At 40.3% G+C, this 25,311-nt stretch overlaps 6 protein-coding genes across 6 annotated transcripts; 5 read left to right on the plus strand and 1 right to left on the minus strand.

Moving 5' to 3' along the window:
* Positions 1 to 16,274: 16,274 nt before the first annotated feature.
* On the plus strand, positions 16,275 to 17,096 carry GCK72_013854 (uncharacterized protein; the record flags this gene model as incomplete). The annotated part of the gene is made up of 4 exons (XM_003107763.2): positions 16,275 to 16,357; positions 16,400 to 16,544; positions 16,607 to 16,843; positions 16,887 to 17,096. 4 exons carry the CDS (start codon positions 16,275 to 16,277, stop codon positions 17,094 to 17,096), a joined length of 675 nt encoding a protein of 224 aa, XP_003107811.2.
* Positions 17,097 to 17,519: 423 nt separating this feature from the next.
* On the plus strand, positions 17,520 to 18,853 carry GCK72_013855 (uncharacterized protein; the record flags this gene model as incomplete). The annotated part of the gene is made up of 5 exons (XM_003107712.2): positions 17,520 to 17,608; positions 17,715 to 17,823; positions 18,283 to 18,516; positions 18,618 to 18,746; positions 18,794 to 18,853. 5 exons carry the CDS (start codon positions 17,520 to 17,522, stop codon positions 18,851 to 18,853), a joined length of 621 nt encoding a protein of 206 aa, XP_003107760.1.
* Positions 18,854 to 19,115: 262 nt separating this feature from the next.
* GCK72_013856 (uncharacterized protein) lies at positions 19,116 to 20,405 on the minus strand (the record flags this gene model as incomplete). The annotated part of the gene is made up of 3 exons (XM_003107954.2): positions 19,116 to 19,220; positions 19,325 to 19,912; positions 20,055 to 20,405. The coding sequence occupies 3 exons, from the start codon at positions 20,403 to 20,405 to the stop codon at positions 19,116 to 19,118; spliced, it is 1,044 nt and encodes a 347-aa protein (XP_003108002.2).
* GCK72_013857 (uncharacterized protein) lies at positions 19,306 to 19,916 on the plus strand (the record flags this gene model as incomplete). The annotated part of the gene is made up of 2 exons (XM_053730026.1): positions 19,306 to 19,372; positions 19,426 to 19,916. 2 exons carry the CDS (start codon positions 19,306 to 19,308, stop codon positions 19,914 to 19,916), a joined length of 558 nt encoding a protein of 185 aa, XP_053584798.1.
* An 800-nt stretch (positions 20,406 to 21,205) lies between the features above and the next one.
* On the plus strand, positions 21,206 to 22,657 carry GCK72_013858 (uncharacterized protein; the record flags this gene model as incomplete). The annotated part of the gene is made up of 5 exons (XM_053730027.1): positions 21,206 to 21,339; positions 21,387 to 21,517; positions 21,564 to 21,934; positions 21,980 to 22,351; positions 22,406 to 22,657. 5 exons carry the CDS (start codon positions 21,206 to 21,208, stop codon positions 22,655 to 22,657), a joined length of 1,260 nt encoding a protein of 419 aa, XP_053584799.1.
* Positions 22,658 to 23,230: 573 nt separating this feature from the next.
* Positions 23,231 to 25,191, plus strand: GCK72_013859 (uncharacterized protein; the record flags this gene model as incomplete). The annotated part of the gene is made up of 8 exons (XM_003107990.2): positions 23,231 to 23,431; positions 23,564 to 23,688; positions 23,738 to 23,845; positions 23,891 to 24,211; positions 24,258 to 24,381; positions 24,427 to 24,585; positions 24,639 to 24,784; positions 24,837 to 25,191. 8 exons carry the CDS (start codon positions 23,231 to 23,233, stop codon positions 25,189 to 25,191), a joined length of 1,539 nt encoding a protein of 512 aa, XP_003108038.2.
* Between the last annotated feature and the right edge of the window lie 120 nt (positions 25,192 to 25,311).

Genomic DNA, 25,311 nt, shown 5'->3' on the forward strand with positions numbered 1-25,311 from the left:
TAAAGTTCAGAGTGTTATAGTATTTGAAACAGATACTACAAAGTAATATATTACTATTGTCTAACTGTTTTCAATATGAGATCCCGTTCTAATAAAGGAGAATCAGTATGAGAGAAGTTTTGACAAAAAGAGAACAAAAACTTGCACGAAAAGCGGAACTATTTGTTTTCCTGATCATACCGAAATAATTCCGACAAAACTATCTGTTTTGATCGGATGAATTCGGCGGCAGTGCGTCACGACTTACCGTGGATGACGTCAATTCAAATTCAGGAAAATTATTAGTTTTCCATACATGTTCATCAAAGTCGATTGACTCTATCAGATTTTGCATCGTATTAAAATATTAAAAAAAGAAGATCAACTGTTTTGAATTTGAATTTCAAAACAAGGCAGCATATTTTTATATTTTTATTTCCGTCAGAAAACATACTTAAACAAGAAAGCTTCCAGTAGACGAGAAACAACAGCATGAAGAACGAGGACCAAGTAATCAATAGGAGGGGGAAGGAAACCAATAAAATGAAATTGTCAAGACTTGGGAAGACTTCAGCAGTAAGGCTGAAACACGTGGAGAGGGTGTATACTCTTATGAAAATGCTGAAATACAAGGAATAAAAAACTGTACTGTAGAGAATGAGGGAGACAGCAACTAAAGTGAGCTTTCACCAATATTTTGTTAGACGGAACACTTCTGGAAAATCCAGAAAAAAAATTAGAAACGGTTCAATAAAAAACAAAACACAACTCAGGGAGGGATGGGGAAAGAAATGTTCAGGATGAGATAGGGGAAGGACAGAGAAAAAAGAAGCGAACCATGAACGCTTATTATCTTTTTGTACAAAAAACTATTGAATTGTTATATCCAAACACCGTATGAACAGTGGGGCTTAATTCAGATGGAATCCTTTCTCGTTGATCGCGGTCAGAAGACGTTCTCGCAAGATTTCAGCAGAAGAGTACTCCGGAAGCTTCAAATAGTGTACACACGTGTTCACCTAAAAAATAGATTCATAAGCATAAGACACTTTATTATCGTAGGAATGTTTTCTTTAAACACTCATTCTTACCGAGGGATAGCTTCCGTCGCCGCTCTCAACTTTCCTCACAATTGTCAATCTCGGATGAAGATTAGCAAGACCACCTGCAAAAAGCACATATTAAAAACAAAATGAAAACTACTGGGGTTACCAGGTGGAAGACTGGAGCATCCAGTAGCGAATTGAAGGAAATTCTTTCGTTCTTGGGCTGTCAACGCTTCCATAACATCAACAAATCTCAAAAATCCTGGTGATTCACGAGTGTATCCAAGTTTAGGTTCTGTGAAGTTCAGAATATCGTCGCGGGACCACTCTGGACACTGCTCTCCTGATAAGAGTCGTTGAACTTCCTCAGGGGAGTAAGCACGAAGAGTGCTGAGCGGGAAGACACGATCAAATCCTTCACGGAATGCACGCATCTGAAAGAAAATATGTTCATCTCTCAATACTGCATGTTAAATTTTACTTGATAGGCGATTCCGGTGTTCAGATAGAATTGTTCGCATTTTTCAATGTACTGCTCTACATTATCCAGAGTGACATCGATCTCGCTACCACCAGAAACCAACTCCATTTCTGCGTACTGGAATACTTTTGATGGTGGATTCACACTGTAAAAACAATCGTTAAACGGCGCAATGAATTATAAACATACGTGAAGTTGAGAGCAAGATCTTCCACTTTACAGGTGGATCCCTTGATGTGCAACTTAAGTTCAGCTATCTTTCGGCGTTTCGCGCTTTGATCGATATTATTGTCGTTCTCGATAAGTCGCTTTCGTTGAACAAGAGCAAGAAGTTCTTTCAAAAAACCTCCTTTAGCTGGGTTTACTTCTTCGAAATCGTCAATAGTGAGAACTCTGTGCAAGTTTGGTCCATGTGCGTCGTCTCCGACTTGAGGACTAACAAGCAATTTGAGGAACGGTCGAGACAGTGGTAAATCAACAAGACGACCGTCAAGAAGAACCTTAGCAAGGAAAACTCCTAAGACACGGAACATATCTGCTGCTTTTTTCGCTTCTTCAGACCCTGGCGGGAGTGGCGCTGGGAAAAGACCACCCATTCGCCGAACATAGTATCTGTAATTTTAGAAATAAACGTCATGTCACTTAGAGCAATGAATAAGGAATAAAATCTATTGGACGCAATTAATACTCACCCAGCGGGTTTCTTTCCTTCTCCAAGATCCACTTCTCTTTCTTCTCCACTCTTTGAAGCATGAGTGTCATCGTCATCGCAAACCCACAAAGCTAAAGATTTTCGCTGTAACTCTGCTGCTACGAGAGCATAGAACTCGAGAGTTGGTCCAAGACCCGTTCCTTCCTCATTAGTATATTCGATCTCAAGAACTGCTTTACGATCTGCATGGAACTTCATCAATCGAATAGCCTGATCGAGAAGAGTATCTTCCGCACGAGTCACTTTCACACGCTCATGACGGAGACGCCCAACGCGGTATTCATGATAACGGTCGTGTTGACGAGCTGCACTACTGTTTCCTGCTTGAGCACTTCCACGAGCACGTTCGACTGCAGCATCACGGCGTTGTTGAAGCCAGACAATTGTTCGTGAGACACCGAAAGCAGTAGCCTGGAACAAAGTGAAAATTAACATAAAATGCAAAAATCATGAGAAACGAAATTCTCACCTGCATGTACATATTTCTTGTCTCCACTGTGAAAAGACATGGATACTTATAGACCAATCGTGAACACCATTCAGGGAGAGCTCGAGCCGCCACAACAAGTGCATCCGACAAGACTTGAGTTACTTTGAGTGTCAATTTATCACTGATGAAAACACTGGGAGATATCTCGGCCAGTGGTAAAGATTCTTGAATTCGTGAAAGAAGTCCGATGGTCTCTAGACATTGGTTTACTTGGGCCGGAGTACTGCTTTCTTCATCTGGTATTTTTGAAACCTCAGAGTTTGTTTGATCGGCTGAACAGTAACTGATAAAGTAAGTTGGTTCCCAAATTCGGCGTCCGCGATCACTCTTGGTAGCCCAGTTTGCATTGTTATTGATAATTTGCATGTAACGGAAAAGTGAAGAAGAATCGTCATCCATTTCAACCGTGATATTGTCGACACCAGTCATATTTGGACCACGCAAAAAGAAACGAACTTGATCGCCTTTGTCTTTCTTTGCTGAAGATGATGATTTTGAAGATCCGAACTCGTTGACAACTTGTGGTAGCTCAACTTCCAAAGTTTGATTGACATTTGAACGTCCTGGGCGAGGATCGAATGCTGGAATGAGAGCTTCAAACGAGCATTTGACTATAGATTCGTCGTCCCAAGGAGATCCTCTGCTTGATGCGACAGCTCTTGCCATCGCGGCACGTTCGCGATTCGATCCACTCATAAGTTCTGAGAACTGACGCCATGTGATTGGTGTTCGTGCAGCAACCATCGATGCAAAAGACTCGGGAGGCATTCCAAGATGAGCGGCAACCTCGTCCTCGACAGAGTCACCATCATCTGCACCTTCTTCAGAAAAATCGTAGTATTCGTCGTCATCCATCATTTCGTCCATTTCTATTCCGGCTGCGGCAGGATCGAGAAGAGAAACAGGGTAGCGACTTTGCATCAAACCTAAAACTTTAAACCAATGATTAAAATGTTATTTTATGGATAACTCTGTATTATTTAATTAATTTATCAGTGTAAATGCAACTTGCCTTTCAGAACATCTGTGTAACTTGACATCTTTTTGAACCATTTCTTCGGTTTTTTTGATCCACCTTTCTTCTGAGCTTCATTAGTATTTCCATCTTTGGCAGATGATGAAGCGTCTGATAAAGATTCACCAGTGATGACTTCTTTTAACTTATCAAATAGTCCACGTTCACCGGCCAACAATTCAACCAGTTTTTCTTGATTCTCATTCGAACTTTCATCATCGTCGTCGTCATCATCATCTTCCTCATCTTCCATAGTCTCCTCTTCTTCGTCATCCTCTTCCATTGCATCTTCACCGCCGACAGTTTTATCCTCTGAATTTGTTTCATCTAAATCATCTCCCCCCTCGACTTCCGCTGAAGCTTGACGTTGTCGGGCGGCAGCGAGATCGGGAGCAGACACTGAGAGAGTCTGGTTCTTTTCATCGCGTGGAGTGGATGGAGTTCCTGCAGATTCTCTTGGGGTCGTCTCAGAATCCTGTTGTTGTTGTTGCGGCTGCTGTGATGAATCCATCGAAATCTGCGAGTTCGAGGAAGCGGCTGATCGCATGCTTGCTGCAGAGTCACTTTCTTCTCCGCCCATAGGCTCATCTTCTTGTTCTTGATTCTCAGCAATTCTGCCAAAAGTATGAGGCATTGCTCGTGCGAGAAGATTTTCCAGGGATGGTGTTTGATGTTGGAGAGATTCGGCAGAAGCTGCTTGTCCAGTGGAAGCGACTGACGGGCCAGAAGACTTCTGGCGATCATCAACCAAGTTTGTCGTGGACATTGACTTCTTTCCTATAGCACCACCAGAAGAGACTCCGGATGTAGGTGTTCCAGTTGGAGCAGGATTTTTGACAGAGGAGAAACGCGAGAGTGTGGATGGCCCTGTAAACATTATTTTAAAAATTAATATAGCGAAGCATATAGTAATAAAAATACAACTAAAAAGTGGAGAACTAAATACGTCTACATGTGCACGGAAAGGAAGAGAACATAAGAGGCAATTTTCTGCGGACAGAAGCGGAAAACACAATGACAGAACAACACCAACTAAACCATAAAGTGTATGCAGAATCGTATTCTTCATACCTGGCTTGTTATGTTGTTTGTGCCTATTCAAGCCAAACCCTAGACCAGACGCAAGCGATGAAAATGTGGATAATGAAGATGAGGGTGGAGGAGGGGGAGATGCTCCCGATGAAGTAACAGAATTTATCAATCTCGAAGCAATCGCAGGAGAAGCAGACGACTTCGAAGATCGCCATGGGGGGACGGGCAGATTAGGGAATGGGGAGGAAGAAGATGAAGAATTCTCACCTCCACGAGAAGATCCGGCAGAGGATGATGCTCCGAAGTTCGATGGTGGGGGTCCAGAGGTCTTTGGTGTATAGAAAGCACGGTTTCGTCTTACAGCATCCATCACCTGGAACATAAATGAAGATTAACACAAAACCAAAGCTCTTTTCCAGGATGAAAATGTAAATAAAAACCAACCGAACTAGGTACGCTTGAATGCATAGATGGCATAGTATAACGATGCCCGGAACTGTTTACTCTTTCGATGTCAAAGTTTCCGTTGGCTCCGAATCGATAGGAATTTGAATAACCGTTTTCCCATGTTACATCAACCCATCCATTATCCGGAGGACTGGTGATACGACCCTGAAATTTCCTCTTTGTAACAGTATGATATTCTAAACTACTCACGAATTTTCCCTCTCCGCCGTCTTGTTCCTCCCATCTCCAATCTTTTCCACGGACCACTTTTGATTTTGAATCACTAATTTTGAAAGTTCCACGAAGTCTATGACGAGATCTTTGCATCATTGCAGTAACTGTATCCAGAGAGAGTCCCGATTTGAGCCGGTTGTTGTTATCATGAGCAGGCAGCATTTCGAGCACTTGTTCTTTGGTGAGAGATGACATCGACGACGAAGCTCCTGATGAACCAGCAACAGATTCCTTTTTAGGTAAGTCCTCGCAGATTGCTTCTTTCACAACATCAACGATATCTCCATAGATTTCGAATCCAGAGCATGAGAGGTAGTGTGTTTGACCCGAAGAATTTTTACCATTTTGTGCAATACGAATGTATCTGTAGGAAGCAGTTCCTTTCTCTAGATGCCACGTTGCTGTAGATCCTGGATCTCCAAGACTTTTGTCATCAGTATGAGTTATCAAAATATCCCAACTTTTCGTGTCATTGGATCCTTGTAAAGCCCAATTACGAAGCGCAGATCTTCCATATCCTCGAGCATGTCGCAGTGTGTACGATGTTGGAATAACAAACAAACCTAAGTCAATGGTGAAATGCGAATTTTTATCATCAGAGGTATGACAGTTGATTGGGTTTTGATCACGAGAAAGAAGATCTTCAGGTTTTCCAAACGGTTGACGAGGATCGGAACAGGTGATTTTCACTGCTTTGATAGTTGCTGGATTCGTCCACGACGGAGCAGTTTTTCCGTTTGTTCCGATCCAATAGATAACTCCGTTTTCGTCGAAATCGCCAGTATGTCTCAACTCGACCGATTGTCCTTTTGCTTTCAAGTCTTGAATTTCTTTCACGTATTTGTAATTCGCTCTGTCTCTATCGTGCCATTGGCGAGCCACCAGCTTCATGAGGTATGTTCTGATTGAGCCAACAGAGGCGAGTGGTTCACATTTGATGGTTTTTCCAGTTTTATTCACGAGATTTTCGTCGTTGTTTTCTTTACCATCAGCTCGAGGAATCATTTCGAGTTTAGTGCGTACACGACGTGAAAGAAGTTGAAGGCCAAAAGAAGAACCTCCTGGTGAATCATACAGGTACTGTGGGAACTTCTCATTAGCTTCAAGAACTGCAACCATTTTCAAAGCAAGCTGTGACAGTGCTTCACCAGCCGCAAAGACCTCCATGAAAATTCTTGTGGTGAAGCAGTCTGGGTACTTGTCCATGGAAGAAAGAAGGGCATACAAAGCTGGAACAATTCCAGACACAGAGAACTCGAAAGTTGACAAACGACGATCATCAATAATTGACTCATGAACAGTTTTAATCGCTTTAGTGTATTCTTGTACTCGTTCGATTCTTGCGTGTTTTGCGCTTCGATGCTTGTTATTCTGTGTTTTCATCAGACGTACAGCACCCTGAAAGAAGATAGAAATATATTTATATTTTAAATTTTGAACTTACCTCGATTGCGTGAGCTGCATTCTCCAAGCGGACTAATGCTTCTCTGGGTTTAGCGTGAGCTTCTTTCAGATGATCGTTCCACAGTTTCCAAGCCAATTCTTGAACTTTTCGTTTCTGAATGTCTTGACGAAACTTCATTTTTCGTGTTGTCACTCCATGTAAGCTCCAGCCGGTATGAAAATCTGGTGGGAGGGCATGCTCTGGCATGACATTTGTCTTACGTCCTGTCCCAGTTTCGAAAAGGAATCCTCCAGCATCATCCTGAACCTACATAGCTCAGGGGATTTATATTGGCAAAAAAGATAATTTGTAACTCACTTTGATAGTTGTAATCATTGTATTCGTTTGACCACAAGGAGTTGAAGATGAAACGGACTTAATTTGAAGTTCCGATACTTTTGTTGACCATAATTCCCATGCTGGTACTTCGAGCTGAAAATAGAGGGTAGAAACTAGGAAACGTAACAAACTGCTTTCTCCCGGAGAAATGCAGAAAAACAAAACCATAATTATTGTTAAAAGAAACGCATTCCGACTAACCTTTTTCAAAGAACATGGAACTTGAAGAACTGAAACTTGAACAGCATTCCAATCATCATCGAAAACACCTTTAACTGCATTCCAACGAGACACCATTTCACGCCGTTCAGTTTTTTGGAAGTTGTCCTGAAGAAAGTTTTAATAGCAGATGGAACAGATAAATTGATCATAATAACCAACCTTTTCCTCCTCAGTCATCTGTTGATCTACATTAGCAGTACCAGTTACGAATTGAACATGAGAATCGTTATCAGCCAAATAACGGAACCAACCGTTAGACTGAAATGGCAACTCAATAAGCAATACATCGCTCCAGATGAACAAAGAAGTGGGACCACGAACAATACGCCACTCTTTCCATCGATAAGGAGTTCCTTGATTTAATATCATTTTCGACGGTTTCTTATCTGCGGCAGATTTATCAAGACTAGCCACGCCGCTCAACTTCGAAACAACTTGAAGAATAGCTGAAGAAGCAGAAGAACTAGCAGTACTGCGAGCTTTCGGAGCTGCTTGTTGTGAAGTTGATGGTGTTGGAGGTTCTGGATCGGCAATCTGAAAAAATTCATACTATTAATTTGCGGTGATGAGCCGTGGAAGCCCGTACCTCTACTGCAGGGGGTGCCTGCGTAGCTTCTCCCTCAGTGTAATCCGTTGATGGTACTGTAGCTGTAGTAGTATCCATGATGTCATTGCTGGTAGTGGCTGATGAAGACGGTTGTTGACTCTGGAAGTCAATTTCCATCGGAGCGACTCGAGATCTTCCTTCCAGGCGAATAGCATTCAATACTTCTTCCAACCCTTTTGGAGGTTCTTTTGCCATAGCTTCTACACGTTCGAAAACTCCAAGACGAACCAACTCAGTAACCCATAGTTCAGCATCTTTTTCCAGCAGCGATTCAAGAATTAAGAGAACTTGCTCATGACCTTCATGATCTTCTTCTTGGTCCATCACCGAAACAACTACTGCTACCAATGATTCAGCTCCAGCAGATACGTCAGCGGACATCTTACGGGCAGAATTTGTTGAGACTGCTGTGACACCGTCTTCTGATGCTGCACTTTGACGGAGATCGCCGATATTTTCTACAATTTTTCGCATCAGTGACAATGATGTGCGACGAACGGTTCCATTAAGTGATCTTTGGAAAATTTCACAGAAAATCGGAAGAAGCTGGTGGAGAACTTTTCTAACAAGTTGTGGGTTGGGAAGCTCTGGTTTGGCTGAAGTTCCTGGTTGTTGGGATGTAGAAGCTTTCGTCTTTTGCTCTTCTTCTAAAATACTTGATTATGCTGCGATATGACTAATGAAAACATACTGTTTCTCATAAAAGCACTGGGAGATTCAAGTATGTTGGCTACTTGATTGTGATCATCGTCCGATCTTTCGCGTGCTTTGTCCAGTGCAGTTTTGCCGTCTTCGTCTCGTAGATCAGGATTGGCGCCACGCTGAAGCAGCAATTTCACAACCTGAGATAATAAATGCTGACTGAAGGAATAAGTCACGACGTTCTTTACTGCATTTATCTTGTGTGGCAACTTCTCAGTTTAATTTTGGAGAAAAATAAGAACAATTTTCAAATAAATTTAAACTGAACCGAACAAACCACACACAACAAATATCAGTGTCGTAACTTACGTCCGGTCGTCCAAAGCAAGCTGCATAGTGCAATGAACTGCTCTTGTGACCCTTATTGACATCAGCCCCTTTATCACACAAATACTGTACCATTTCGATTGAGCCGAATGCAGATGCCCAATTTGTGAGTGACTGTCCAACATCGTCTGCGAAATTGACATCAACCTGAAAGAAAACATATGATTATCAACTGATATTCTGAAAACTTTAGCAATTAAATTCCCTCACCTGTCCACTTTCAATTGCTTCTACTAACGCTGTCAAATCTTTTTGTCTAATGGCATCAATTAGCTGTCTGTGAACTCGCTCAGCACCACTTCCAGCTGCATAATCTCCCGATACGGCACATGTGAGAGGAAGTGCACTACGACCTTCACATAAAAGGACTAATAGAAGATCACAAAGACGGAGTCCATCTGTAACCACTCTTTCCTCTTTGTTCGTGAGTGTTGCTCTGAGTCCTTTTATCATATTTGGAGACGTGAGAACTTTTTCAGTTATAAGACTTGAACCACGGCATAAATTTCCGATAAGTGAAAGAACAATGGATAATATGTTGGCTGAAGCTGTAGCAGGAGAATTCTCATCATTGGATGATACCATTATAGAGATCAAATGCTCGACAAGATTACTGTGTAGTGCTAGTTCTGCTGGGTCCATCATTTTACGAACGAAACGATCGGTGAGGGCAGCAAAGCAACGCAATGCGCTTTCAGATACCTGAAAATTCGAATTTTTAACAAATTGTGAAATGGAAAATATTGAGTATAAGTATTAACAACTTACCTTCGGATCATCGTGTTCGAGGAGCGCTCCAAGACTCTCTGCACATTTTGCTAACTCTAGATCAGTGGGTTCCATCTTTCCACACAATCGTGTCACCACAGACATTGCAGAATGCATCGTGTCTTTGTGAACTTGTGCTCCGTGCACTCTGACCAAATTGAGCATTGCATTTATACCACCGGCATCATAGACAGCCATAGTCTCTCTTTGACACACGTGCTCCAGAAGTTTCACGCATTGCTCGGCTAAAAAAACATTGGATTTGAATATACATGAAAAATTGACTCACCCAAGTCTTTGCTAGATCTGTCCGACATTTCAGCAGCGGCGAGACGAGCGCAGATAGCTTTCACTGCTCCTTCGACCTGAGTGATGCGACGAGTGCACTCGTTCGAAACATCCAAGTAGTAGGTGATAGCACGAGCAGTGACTTCAAGCACATTGTCTGGTGCTGTTTCATCTATGAATATTTTACAGAGGGCAGGAATAAATGTGCGTGGTGGACATGATTCGAAGCATCGATCGATATTATCAGCCATCAACAACAACATGCAAAGCTGTTCCAGTGCCATTAATTGTAGATCCCGTTCGTCTCCTATACCCGTTTGAAGCCATTCGAGGAGTGTTTCTGGATCTATTCCGTCCATTTTTGTTCTGAACGTTATTGAATATTGCGGGTTTGTCGTTTGTTTTTCTCACCTTATTCACACTCAAAAGCGAAGCGAATATTGAAGCATCAACTTATATCGATTTCCTCCCAAGAATTCGAAAGTATATATGTGTGGCAGTACCCAATTTCCTTCAAAAAAAAAGAATCGAATAACGTTGAAACATCGACAGACAACGTTTGAAATTTCGAGATGTTGGAAAAAAATCAAAATAAATATGAGATTAATTGGAACGTTTCGTGTTAGGATTTTTAAAAATTTCAACATGCAGACAATTCGAAAATTGTTCGCCACGTTTGATCTTTCAGATAGACTTTTCACTCAACAAAGAGCACAACTTTTCAAAACTGACATAAGACACTGTTTTTCTTAGTGTTCCAAACAGTTCCAATATATGAGTACTGATTTAAAAAACAACGAACTGAATTTTAACGAATATTTTTTTATAATCTGCGTTCTCGACTACTTTTCGATGCTGAATCGATGAGTAAGAAGAAATCACATAAAGTCGATGGAAGAAAGGGAGAGAGGTGTGGCAGAAACGGCGGCGGTGCGAACGTCACTATACACTTTTCACTGGAGCGCACTTGCACAAATAATTCGGAAAACGTGACGTGAAATTTTGCAGAGAAAAACGAAGGTATCGGAACATATCAACGAAACAAACTTTAACAATGTTCCTAGAAGGAAGTTAACCTTAAATTAAATCGTAGAAAGTATTCATATAGGATTTCGTACAGTTTGACAGCAGAACCGATGTTTACTCATGAAAGTTGCCATCACGTAGAAACAAATAGTATATTTTTTGTTGGAAAAGTCTATAAATATTAACATCAATAAAGTGTCGCTCGCCCAGTTTTTCTACATCAGCCACGACGTGGTGAATGTGAACAAAGACAAATAACACTATTTTTCTCTGAACCTCTTATATTTTGCTGAAACTTCTGTTCATCAACTATTTGAAGACGAAGCGAGAAATGTCAGGGAGAAAAGCAAAGCGAGAGTGAGCGAGAGAATCAGCTGATTCTCTTCCCTATTTTAGTCCGGAGAGGGAGAAACAGAGAAGCAGAGGAGATGAAGAAGATGAATAACTTCGAAGAGAATTGGAGAAAAGGATTCAAAAGAAAGATGAATAGAATTCATGTGTACGAAGTTTAACAATTCGCTGACTTTAATTTCGTTTTCTCATTTTCAAATATTAAAGCTACTTTGATTTCTGCTAACGTCTATGAAAATTAAGTATGGACACATTGCACTTTTTGTAGCTTTCGAAAAAAAATGGGAAACGCAAACGCGAGCCTCGTTTATTTCGCCTTCGCAACTCTATAGAAAACTGGTTATTGGTTGTCAAGTTATTGTGCTCATATGAGCACTTGGCACGAGAAGGATCTAGTAGCAGTAAGAGATAGCTGCCAGTGAAGGAAATTTGCGAGTGAGTAGTGAGAACTTTTTATACGGAAAGCTGTAAATAAGAATAAATTGAAAAAACACAGAGCTGATGTTATTTCCAGAAAAAAGACCACGCATACTACTGGAAGTTATTGAATTTTTGCAGATGGATTTACGACTTCCTATCACTCACTTCAAAAATAAGTGGGGAATGTGTTAAATTTTCTTAAAGTACTTAATATCGAGCCAATTTTTATTACCTGTCCTAATTCAATATCACATACTGGAATTTCTCTTCGGAAGGACAATAAAGTAAAAATATTTTAAAGGGAGAAACACTGATACATTCTAGCTCGGAGAAGCTTTACCGACGGATGTGATCACACACGAGCATACTTGCAAAATATCGGCCCGGTCCGGCCCGGTCGGCCCGGAGTCAAAAAATGAGCACAATTTTTTCACAAAATTTTTCGAAATTTTTTGAAATTTTCATCAAAAATAGTCAAAAATCCTATGTACACTTGAGTTTTGAGAATTCGACTTTTTTGCGAAAAAATCAAATTTTCAAATTTTTGTACTGTGACCCGCGCCGGACCGGTGAAAATTCTCAAATCGGCCCGGCCCGTTGCAAGTGTGCACACGAGTAGGGTCCTAACTTCCGAAATTGTGGATCTTGGAAAGAATGATTCAACAAATCGACTGAATAAAATGTACAAAAACTACAAAGATTCATGTCAAACACTTGCTGAAATGAATACACAGCAATCTGGATAAATTTACGAAAAAAAACTAATTTTGCGGGCAATCTGACAAAGTAGCTGATAATGCCAATGCACGAGAGACTAAAAAGAGAGATCAAGCTTGTGTTAATGAATAATTTACGACAAACAACACAGGCACGAGTTGGACCACATCCTTGCCAACGGAAAATACATCACCGACGTCTCAGTTGTTCCTTCATTCACAAACGGCAGCGATCACCGTATGCTTCGAGCAAATGTACACATAAACGCAAAACAAGCCAAGTTCGAACAAGTGAAAAGAAGGAAGCCGCCTAGAAGAATCCTAGACCCGACTGCAGCGTTACTCGCAACAGAAAATCTTGACTCTTGCGAAGATCAAGATATCGATAAAGAGTACGACACTCTTGTACATGCTCTAAAGAAAGCGCAGGACGCTGCAGTGACTATTCCAACCAATCACTCTAGAAATAGACTGAAGGACAGTACGCGACTGCTACTGTCGAAAAGGAGATTCACAGACAGATCAGACCCCAACTTCAAGACCCTGTCCAAAGAGTGCCGACAAGCGGTAAAGAGAGACCATGAAAACTTCGCGAAGGATAGACTTCTAAATGCAGCAAACCAGAGAAAGAGTCTGAGAAAGGTCGCAAGAGACATCAATGAATATCAATCATACATTCCATGTCTGTTATCAGGAGAGACAGGAGAAAAGCTCACTTCAAGAGAGAAAATGGAAATCGAAGTCAGACGCTTCTACTCAAACCTGTTTGCAACCAAACAGTCAAAAGCGACAACCATCATTCCTCAACAAACAAAAGCATTACCTCCATTCCTTCCAGAAGAAATCCAACACTCCCTGAACTCATTCCAAAACGGTAAAGCAGCGGGAGAAGACAAGCTATCAGCAGACTTCCTGAAAAGTTGTCACTCCTCCGTTCACAAACTTCTAGCGAACAAATTCTCACGGTACCTTCAAGAAGGAAAAGTTCCAACAAAGTGGAAATCGTCAAAAACAACTCTAATATTCAAGAAAGGAGACAAAGAAAATCTAGAAAATTATCGTCCGATCTGCCTGCTTCCTATACTTTATAAAGTCTTCACGAAATGTATTCTGAATAGAATCCGGAAGTCACTGGAAGAAGCACAACCGGTCGAACAAGCAGGATTTAGAAGATCCTTCTCGACGATTGACCACATCCATTCAGTGCGAAGACTGCTGGAAGTCGGTCGAGAATACCAAATACCAATCACAATGGTATTTATCGACTTCAAAAAGGCATTCGACACGATCGAACCCACTGCTTTATGGGAAAGCCTGAAGACTCAAGGGATAGACTCTGGATACATAAAACTCCTAAAAGAGTGTTACAACGATTGCTCCACCACAATCACACCTTTCTATAACCCAGTCAATATCCCCATTACCAGAGGTGTCAGACAAGGTGACCCCATTTCACCAAACCTTTTCTCTGCCTGTCTCGAATCGGCCTTCCGTCGAATGTCATGGCCACATATAAAAGAAGACAAAGATGACTACGACAACTCCCCTGGTATCAGAATTAACGGCAGAAACCTAACACACCTACGATTCGCCGACGATATCATTCTCATCTCGAAAACTCCACAAATAGCGGAAAAAATGCTACAAGAGCTGGTAAACAGTTGTGAAACAGTCGGTCTAGAAATAAACGCGAGTAAAACAAAAGTGCTGAGGAACAAATTTGCGTCAAGTCACCAAATACATATCAGAAAAAACAACACCATGTCAGCAATTGAAGATGTTGAGGAATACGTATACTTGGGGAGACTGCTCAATACAAAAAACGATCTAGAGCCAGAAATTCACAGAAGACGACGATCGGCATGGGCTGCACTCAACAATATAAAAAACACAACAGATGCCCTGACGTGTCCGAAAATCCGAGCGCAACTTTTCGACTCCATTGTTCTCCCCGCACTGACATATGGATCAGAAACATGGACTTTCACTAAAGCTCTATCCGAAAGAGTAAGAATAACACATGCTGCACTTGAACGTAAACTCGTCGGAATTACCCTCACGGAACAACGAGAGAAAAACCTCCACCGAGAAGATATAAGGAAAATATCCCAAGTGAAAGACCCTCTTGTCTTCATAACGAAACGAAAGTTAAGTTGGGCTGGCCACGTGATGAGAAGAAACGATAATCGGTGGACAACGTTACTTCAAGAATGGATACCCAGAAATGAGAAAAGGCCAGTAGGAAGACCACCAATGCGATGGGCCGACTCCCTGAAGAAAGAAATCTCAGTGCGACAAGGAACTCAATTGATCGAACCTTGGAGCACAATCGCCAAAGATCGGAAAAAATGGATAGCTGTGATCCGCGCCCACACCAACTGAGCGAAGAACGGATCGACTAAGTAACTAAGTAAGTAAGTATTGGTTGTCAAGTTATTGTGCTCATATGAGCACTTGGCACGAGAAGGATCTAGTAGCAGTAAGAGATAGCTGCCAGTGAAGGAAATTTGCGAGTGAGTAGTGAGAACTTTTTATACGGAAAGCTGTAAATAAGAATAAATTGAAAAAACACAGAGCTGATGTTATTTCCAGAAAAAAGACCACGCATACTACTGGAAGTTATTGAATTTTTGCAGATGGATTTACGACTTCCTATCACTCACTTCAAAAATAAGTGGGGAATGTGTTAAATTTTCTTAAAGTACTTAATATCGAGCCAATTTTTATTACCTGTCCTAATTCAATATCACATACTGGAATTTCTCTTCGGAAGGACAATAAAGTAAAAATATTTTAAAGGGAGAAACACTGATACATTCTAGCTCGGAGAAGCTTTACCGACGGATGTGATCACACACGAGCATACTTGCAAAATATCGGCCCGGTCCGGCCCGGTCGGCCCGGAGTCAAAAAATGAGCACAATTTTTTCACAAAATTTTTCGAAATTTTTTGAAATTTTCATCAAAAATAGTCAAAAATCCTATGTACACTTGAGTTTTGAGAATTCGACTTTTTTGCGAAAAAATCAAATTTTCAAATTTTTGTACTGTGACCCGCGCCGGACCGGTGAAAATTCTCAAATCGGCCCGGCCCGTTGCAAGTGTGCACACGAGTAGGGTCCTAACTTCCGAAATTGTGGATCTTGGAAAGAATGATTCAACAAATCGACTGAATAAAATGTACAAAAACTACAAAGATTCATGTCAAACACTTGCTGAAATGAATACACAGCAATCTGGATAAATTTACGAAAAAAAACTAATTTTGCGGGCAATCTGACAAAGTAGCTGATAATGCCAATGCACGAGAGACTAAAAAGAGAGATCAAGCTTGTGTTAATGAATAATTTATGCGATATTGTTGACACGTACAACCAGGTTAAAAGGAAATAAGATGCGTAATTCGTATACTGATATATTACCAACTCACTTATGATAAAGTATTGTTGCTAAAAATCAAAAATTTAGATTTTTTATTCGAACAAAATTGGTTTGCTTGAATTGAAAATTCACGTGAACAGCATAACAACCACGACGATTTTACACGTGGAATTCAAAAACGATTACAAATAACCGGTAAACAGACTCAAGTGGTTATTGAAACTTGCAACGTTTCTGTTCAACTGAAATGCGAACTGGAAATACCACAGAACGCGAGGCACCATGGAAATTGGAATTCAAATGGGATCGACTTCTACCACCAAAGTGGAAGTGAGTAACCGAAAAAAAAGAAACATTATTTTTATTGTTTAGAAGGCCGTATTTGATTTGGACCCACGTTCTACTCAAACTAGTGGCCCTGATTACGATTATGTTTGGAGCTCCCGGCGTTAACTATTTTGAGGGCGAAGGCTACGTGATCGATAACATAAAAGCTGAATTCAACGCGACCGTTTTCGTAAGTATTATTTGTCTGGAAGAAACTTTTTTTGGTAATAATTAAATTTGAAAACGTTGCAGACCTTCTTGGCCGTTCTCGACTTCTTTGTAACCAAAAACATTATTGGTCCAAAACTGACTGGATTACATCACGGTTTCAAAGTTGATGAAGAAAACCACATCACATATCACTTTTATGCCGAAAAGGATTTTCTCAGCCGTTACCCTTCCACGGATCGTGACAGTTTTTTCACTTTCATGGTCTTTTTCTCTTTGGTCTGGATTATCAAGCTAATTCCAGTCATAATTACACTAAGTGTACGTTCTCGCGGAATTACTCCAACGCTCTCATGACTTTCAGAAATTCTGGATTCCTTTCACGATTCTTGGATTCACCAGTGTCTACCTCAATCTCTATCTTTTTGTACAAACAAGATACTACAGACAGTGGACTATGTCTAAATTCTTCGCTGCTTGGCTTTACAACTTTTACATGAGAATCGAGTTTGCAGAAGGCGATGACTCGGGGAACACCTTTCGGAACTCCTACGAGAATCGAATGAGATATTGATTTTCGATTACATTTAATTGAAATAAGGTTAATTTTTATTCTAAATAAAACTCTGAAACTCGTTGTCCCCCTATTCGAAACATTATCACCGGTTTTCGAAAAGAAACAGTAATTGCGAAACTCTGTTATCGCATGTTGCGCGTTTCACAGACAAATAACTATTCCAAACAATGCTCTTTTTGATATTAAAAAACTTTTTGAAAGAAAATAAACAGAAGAATGTGAGAAATGACGAAAAGGCGAACAAAGGAAACAAAAAATTTCCAGATCGTTCGCAGAAATCAAAAGTGGTACGGTATGAAGTCCGCAATCGTCACTCTGTGTGCAAGCAGCACAACACACGCGCAAACTCTCATCGCGACGGTTTTCCCACGTCATTTTCAGTACTGAAATTTATCGAATTTCGAGTGAAACTTCTGAAAAATGTCGGGATTCGAGAATGACATATCTATTGGGGCAGGCATAACACAAAGCCAGTCGTCTCAAGGAGGATTTAGTCTCCAAATGTTCGGGTAAGCTATTCTTTAAACAAATTAGAATTTGTGAATCTCAAAAGAACTGCGATTTCTGTCACTGAAAAAACAGTTGCTAGCTTCAATAATATATACTCTTTTTCAGAAAGCCTACAATCGTACTGGCTCATCTTTCTTTCAAAGCCGCTTCACTTTTCTTCTATTTTTTCGCCAACTTCTTCACTAGTTCTTTCATCGTCCAGTTTCTTGTCATCGTAAGTTTTTGAGACCCCGCAAATTCCGAGGAAAAAAAACTCCTGGGAAACGAACTCCTGGGAAAAAGGCGGGGCCAAACGCGCTGATTGGCTAATCAGTTGCGCAATCTTGCTAATTAGCATTTTGCAGCCAATCAGCGCGCTTGGCCCCGCCTTTTTCCCAGGAGTTCGTTTCCCAGGAGTTGTTTTTCCTCGGAATTTGTGGGGTCTCAAGTTTTTTATAAAAGTACTTTAATCGTCCGTGGCAAATATCCATTCAATCAAAATGCAAACAGCTGCAAAAAATCACAACAGTTCCCCGCTTGTGCTGAATTTTCGGAAATAAAGAGAAATTTATCTTCGATCAAAGCAAAGTATTCCTAATAAAGTTTAGCTTCAAACGTTTGTTTCACACTTATAAAACTATTATCGTTCAGCAATTTTTTAAGTTATGATTTTAAAAACTGTATTACTTTTCAGCTTACCCTTCTGTCTATGGACTTCTGGGCAGTTAAAAATATAACTGGACGTCTGCTAGTCGGTCTCCGCTGGTGGAATTTTGTTGATGCCGATGGAAACAATCACTGGAAATTTGAAAGTGCAAAAGATATGACTCGTTTTCCAGCCATCGACCGACGAGTTTTCTGGCTTGGGTTGGTTGTTGGCCCAGCTGTGTGGATTTTCTTTGTCGTTACCGCGTTTTTGACCCTCAAGGTAAGATTTATATATATTTGGATTTTCAATCTCGCTATTTTCTAAATCATTCGAACTGAATAAAAATTAAAATTATTTCAACATTAAATTTTGTATTTCAGTTCGAGTGGATGATTGTTGCTCTTCTGGGAGCTCTGATGAACCTTGCCAATTTATGGGGATATTTGCGTTGTCGCTGGAATAACACCGAGCAAATGACAAGTTACTTCCAGAAGTGGGCCTTCCTCAATGTGAGTCTAGAAGGTGGATAATCTCCTTCTCAGTGTTAAACTTTCAGGTGCTCCGTCGAGCTCAACAGCCTCCTCAAGAGTATCAGAATCCGGTGTTCAGCGCATAATTCGACGATTGCTTTCATAATATTATTGTATTTTTCCTAAATATTCTTTCCCCCGTTCCTTTCTGTATTTATACTTGGTGTTGTGTGCAATCTCCCCTTTCCCAATTGACTGTGATTGGTTTTCGAATTCTGGAAAATTCGATCGATTCTCTATGTGTATCAACAAAAAATAACAAGAGAAGCCATAAAATGGACAAATTCATTGTTTTGAAGAAGTTTAAAACGCAAGTAGATTGAATTAAAAACTATATTGTCTTGAAATTTACTGCAACCATTTCCATTTACGATATGGAGAACGTGGTGCCTCAACGGCAGCATCTGGTCCTGGAGTAGCTGGAGCGTAGGTTGCCGGCTGAGAAGAAGTTGACTGAATTGAGAACGGAAGGTTATTGAACGAAACGATAGAAGGTTAGAAAACTCTTTCAACAAAAATTAAACTAACTGATTATGAAATGAATAACAACAACTTACTGGTTGTGGTTCGTAACCTGGCTGCTCTGCTGGTGGTGGCTCGAATTTGTTGACTCCGGCATTTCTTTCTGGACATTTACAATAACTGGCATCTTGTCCAGGTGCTCCTGGTGCTCCAACCATTCCAATTTGTCCAGGTTCTCCTGGCATTCCCAATTGTCCAGCTGGTCCAACTGGTCCACTTTCTCCATCATTTCCTCGTTGTCCATCTCTTCCTGGATATCCAGCTGGCCCCTTTTGTCCTGGTGGTCCAGAATCTCCTTTTGGTCCGAGTGGTCCTTTTTGTCCACGTACTCCATCACGTCCATTTGGTCCAACTTCTCCAAGTTTTCCTGGTTTTCCTGGTTCTCCTGGAATTCCTTGTTGTCCTGGATACCCTTCACGTCCATGTTCTCCAATTCTTCCTGGATTTCCTGGTGGTCCTTCTGGTCCAGATGGTCCAGTTTCTCCTGGTGGTCCAGTTGGTCCACGTGGTCCATTCGGGCACACTCTGCATCCTTTTGTTGGGTCAATTGTCACTGGTGGAGCAATTCCAGCGAGTCCAGGTGCTCCTGGTTCTCCAGATTTACCTGGTTCACCGTCAAGTCCCTGAAATAAAAATAACATTGAAGACACAGAAAGCTGGTTTTCTAAAGAATAACTTCTCGAAAACAGAAGATTAGTTCCACTACTTAGTACACGTCTGCTGCCTACGATCTACTGAATTCAAAGAGAAACGTCTACTACATACCGGTTTTCCAGGAGTTCCAGGTTGTCCAGCCGGGCATCCATTGTTTTGATTACAACTGCAGGTGCTTGCTCCCTCAACAAATGCATCTTCCTTAACATAAGCAGTATGCAATGGATATGTTTTCTTTGGGGAATCTCCGTATGCCTGACGCTTTCCTCTTCTCATTGTGATCAACTCTTTCCAAGTGTAATCAGCCATCGCACGGAATTCCTCACTGTCAACTTTCAGTTGGTCGTTTATATTTTGGATTTTGGTGACCAAAGATGGAACATAAACGAGGCAGACAAGAATGGCACCTCCCGAGAAGACACATGCAGTGAATCCGGCTCGCTGAGTTGACAGCGATTTCATCTCTGGAAATAGATGAAAAAAGTATTGAGAGGGATAGTAAGAGAGAAGAGAAGGTTACTGTATGTGAAGAAATGGCAACACAAAGGAATAAAGAAATGAAATAGAAGCATCTTCATTCGTTTTATACGTTCTTCTCCACCCTCAGTTCTACTTGAAAACGGACAGAGTGGTGGATCGAATTCTGCGTCTCTCCAATTCCTACACTCTCGATGCAGCTTTTACGGCAGAGACCGTAAGAAAACGCATTTAGAGAGGCAATTATTCGGATTCAACGATGACGGCTTCTAGCAGAAACACACTAAACATTCAGTCTTACGTAAGAGTATGAAATAGTATCGAAGAGGAAGAGATTTAGAGAAATTGAGAAGATGACGGTTTTTGAGGTGAGCGAATTATGAATCAAGTAAGATGAATCATAAATCAAAGAAGTTTATTGGGTGGGGCGGAAGGAAGTGTTCGTTGATTTACACCTGACAAAATAAGCATGAATTCAAGAAGAAGCGGGAAGGAGGAAGTAAATGAATCAACTGGAAAATGACGATGATCAAAAAACGTTGGAAATTATGATTATTTTCCCGTTGATGATTACTACGTGAGCTGTCTCATTAACACTATGAACCGGTTTCAAGAAACTTGGGGAAAAAGAAGAACTTGCATAAAAAATAAAGAGATTCCAATCATTTCTATTAGATTTATTTCCAACTACCATCAATTTACAAGCTCAACGAAAGAAACTGGTTTGGAATCCAACTTTCTTCAGCAGACTCATCTCGTATTGATTTCAGAACAGAGAACCTAAAATGCAAGGTAGACAAGATTCGAATCGAGCTAACAGAACATTGGATCAGAGTCTCCGATCGGATGGAGTAGTGAGAAAGAAGCATCAAGATATGGACTGGTATCATGGATTACTGCCGAGAGCTGATATCAACACGTATGAATCAAAAGTTCTGGATTAAAACAAGTTATCCATAGTTTCAGATTATTAGAGAACGATGGTGATTTCCTTGTGAGAACGTCTCATATCGCAGGAAACGATGCGGCGAAAACAGTACTTTCTGTGAAATGGAAGGGAAAATGTCATCATTGGCAATTGCAGGAGAAGGAGGATGGTTGGTGAAGAAATGGGTTGACTGTTAACTGACAAAGTAACTTCAGGATCCATTGTGATTGAGGATCGAAAGTTTGATAATGTTCTTGACATGGTGACGACTCTCCGAATGAAACGTCTACCTGTTTCCATAAAAGTACCTGCACTTCTTCTGAATCCAATTAACAAACAAGATTGGGAACTTCGCCACGATCAGATTAAATTGGGAAAGATGCTTGGAGAAGGAGCATTTGGAGGAGTTTATAAAGCAGTTTTTTATTGTAAGGGAGAGAAACGAATGGTTGCTGTAAAAGTAAACAAGGGAAACGAGAAGATCAGTACACGGAATATGATAGAAGATGTTTGTAAAGAAGCAAGAATTATGAGACAGTACCAACATCCGAACGTCGTCTGTTTCTTCGGAGTTTGTGTTGAGAGAGTGAGTCATTTCAAAAGGTTTTTGACAATTTATTTGTCAATTCAGGAACCGATCATGCTAGTAATGGAGCTGGCAAACCAAGGAGCACTCGATTCATTTCTGAGAAATGAGAAGAATACGGTCTCATTGAGAGACAAATTGAAATACTCATTTGATGCTTCGAAAGGACTTGAATATCTTCATAAAAATGGATGTATTCATCGTGACGTGGCAGCTCGTAACTTTTTGATGCACAAAAATGTTGTCAAAATTACGGATTTTGGTCTTTCAAAGCAACTTTCTGATCTTGCACACAAGTATAAACTGAAGGATATTCAGGCGAAACTACCAATCAGATGGCTGGCACCGGAGGTTATTGTCACTGCAACGTATACTTTTAAGAGTGATGTATACTCTTTCGGTATCCTTCTCTGGGAGGTTAGGAACATTTCTTTCAGATTTGAATACGGAAAAATAGATGTTTAATTTCAGATATTCATGGATGGAGCTATTCCGTATCCTGACTTGAATCTCGCCGAAGTAAAACAAAAAGTGAAAACAGGATACCGAATGGAAGCACCTGATCGAATGCCAACATTTGTTCGTAATATTATGATCGGTATGTGCTGGCCGCAGGTTCCAGAAGACCGTGGAAATATGACTGAAATTCGAACTGCAATGGAGAGTGTTCTGGATGGAAAAGTAGGAGCTTCGAACAATCGATCCGTTTATTACAGAGCTTGAACTGTTTTCATATTCAAACTTATTTGGATAAATGGATAACAGACAACTGTTTTCTTTCCAATATTTGTCTCCCTGGTGTCTATTTCTGATTTAACTTTTTTATTTCTATTTTCACCTGTTCATCCTTTTCAACCTATTTCCTCTCTCATTTTCCTTTCTCTTTACTCATGCTTCCCGATTCGGAAACACCTAATTAGTGCATGCAGCAATGCATAACATGATATGAAGAGAGTCGAGAGAGCATTTCTATTCGGTATCCCATAGCAACCAAATACATATACGAGTGCGAAATGTCTCTTTAAGAAAATGAGAGAGCACGGAGAAAGTGGAGAGGGAAGAGAACGGGATGAAAATGAAGGTCTTCTTGTTTAGTCTCTCCAAGAAGAGAATCACATATTCAAAATTTTCAGAAAATATCAACAAGACGAACAAAAACAAGATCGAGATAGAGAAGTCCCGTGGGTTTTACTTTTAATTTCTTGCTTCTCTTCTCTATTTCTTGAGCCTTCTTCTATTTTCTTCTCTCCCGTTTAATATTAATTTCAATTCATTCATATCTATTTTTCCAGTGAAATGGGCGACTATCAACTTCATCAATCTCGAAATCTGAGCGTCAACCAGACACTCGATGAAATCTTGGGAATCACTCGGAAAACTGAGAGCACATCGTCATCGAGTAACTCAAATAGTATCGAGAAGAATGCATTGAATTCTCCGATTCGACCGCCGACGAGACATGGAAGAGAATCTGCTGGAAGTAATGAAGAGAATAAGGTTTGTAGTTGGTGAACTTTATGAAAAAAGTACTCGGAAGTGCATGTATACTTTTTTGATTGGAAAGAGTTTCATAATATTGAGACTCATTTTTATTTTTTTCATTTAGTTTTTACCTATTTTATAATTCAGGATCCCGTACAGACAGAAAACACTGGAAATCTCCAACCATTCAGTTTTCTAACATCCACATCTACGTCAACAACGCCAACAGGCTCATCTCGAAGACATTCTGATGATGATTTTATCAAAAAACTGTGAGCATTGAGCATTGATTTGTATTATTTCTTCAACTTTGATTTTCAGAAATGATATAAGACGTCGCTCATTGATATCTACAATTGATATGCCCTCAATGTCTTCCACAAATAGTTTCGTCAGTTCAATTCCAATTCATCCAGATTCTCCAAAACGGTAATTGATATTCTGACAAACTTTTCGCAATCAATATGATTTCAGAGAAACACGCCCTCGACTGGAAATCCACGTGGAAGAATCAACAGAAGAAATACCTCCGTCAGCAACTCAAACACCAGTGAAACATATCAATTTCTCTGAAACAACATTGGGAACAAGTTCAGAACAAGAAGATCCAAGTTTGACATTTCGAATTGATTCAAATGAAGAAGAAGAGCCGAAAAAAGAACCGAAAGAAGAGATTCAGAGGCCAAAAAGTGGGAAGAAGATGGAACAAAAAAGTGAAGTAGCCGACCAGAAAGAGAAACCAAGAACACCAGGAAATGAGAAAAAAGAGAGTGATATGATGCAGATGTCTATGTTGTGAGTTTTCAGAAGTTTTGCATATGAAATCATGAATGTTTTTCAGTCATTCAAAGGTGAATAGGACATCGGATGCTCATCACAAAGAATGGTTACAGAAGAAAGAAAAAGAGATAAAAGAGAGAAAAGCAAAAGAAAAAGCGATGTCAGAACAGAAGGAGGCAGCAGAGGTAGTATGAATCAAGAATTGAAAATAATCTATTTTTTAATTTCAGAAAGAACGACGAGAAAACTCGAAGAAATTATATCAGAGATGGGTTCAGGACCACGATGAAAAAATGAAAGCTATGAAAAAAGCGAAACTTCAAAAGGAAAAAGAGAAATTGGAAAAAGAGAAATCGTCGAAAGATCAGAAATTGAAAGAAGCGGATAAGGTGATTTTGTTGAGATTTTATATTTTTTTGTAGTTAATAAATTTCAAATTTAGAACTATGAAATGTGGAAGCGAGAACGATCAAAATCGGTGACAGACATCAAAAAGAAGTTGGAGCAAGAGTCAGAAAAGAAACGAAAAGCAGAAGAAGATGCGAGAAATGAGAAGATAAAAGAGGCAAAGGCAGCTTTCTTGGCATGGTGAGATACTTTTGATTTCAAATGTTTATTTTCTTTATTTATGAAATTACAGGAAAGCCAAGAAGGAAGAGTTTCTGAGTGAAGAGGCGAGAAAATTGAGAAAAGAAGAGAAAGAAAAGTTGGAAGAAGAGAAGAAGGAAATCGAATTGAAACGGTTGGAATTGGCGAATGAAGCATACGAAACGTGGATTCAATTGAAAGAATCTGAAAGAGAAATGTTCGCGGATTGTGTTCTCATCGAGGCACCGCCCATCCCGTGGATTCCACCGAGCAATTTGGTTCCGAGACAATTTCTGAGATCTGCCAACGGGAGCCGCCAACGAACACGCTCTCAATCAGCCAAATCCGTTGCTAAACGTTCTCGAAGCCGTCCTGCAACTACCACATCTTTAAGACCTTTCCGATAAGCATATAAAACTAAACTTCATTCTAACTGTGATAACTTCGTCATTCAATAAACGGTAGAATAACTTCATGTGCTTTCAACAACAACAAAAAATAACAAAAAAGCTGAACAAATTATGAGA

Source organism: Caenorhabditis remanei, chromosome IV, assembly GCF_010183535.1.
Source record: "Caenorhabditis remanei strain PX506 chromosome IV, whole genome shotgun sequence".
Lineage (NCBI taxonomy): Eukaryota > Metazoa > Nematoda > Chromadorea > Rhabditida > Rhabditidae > Caenorhabditis > Caenorhabditis remanei.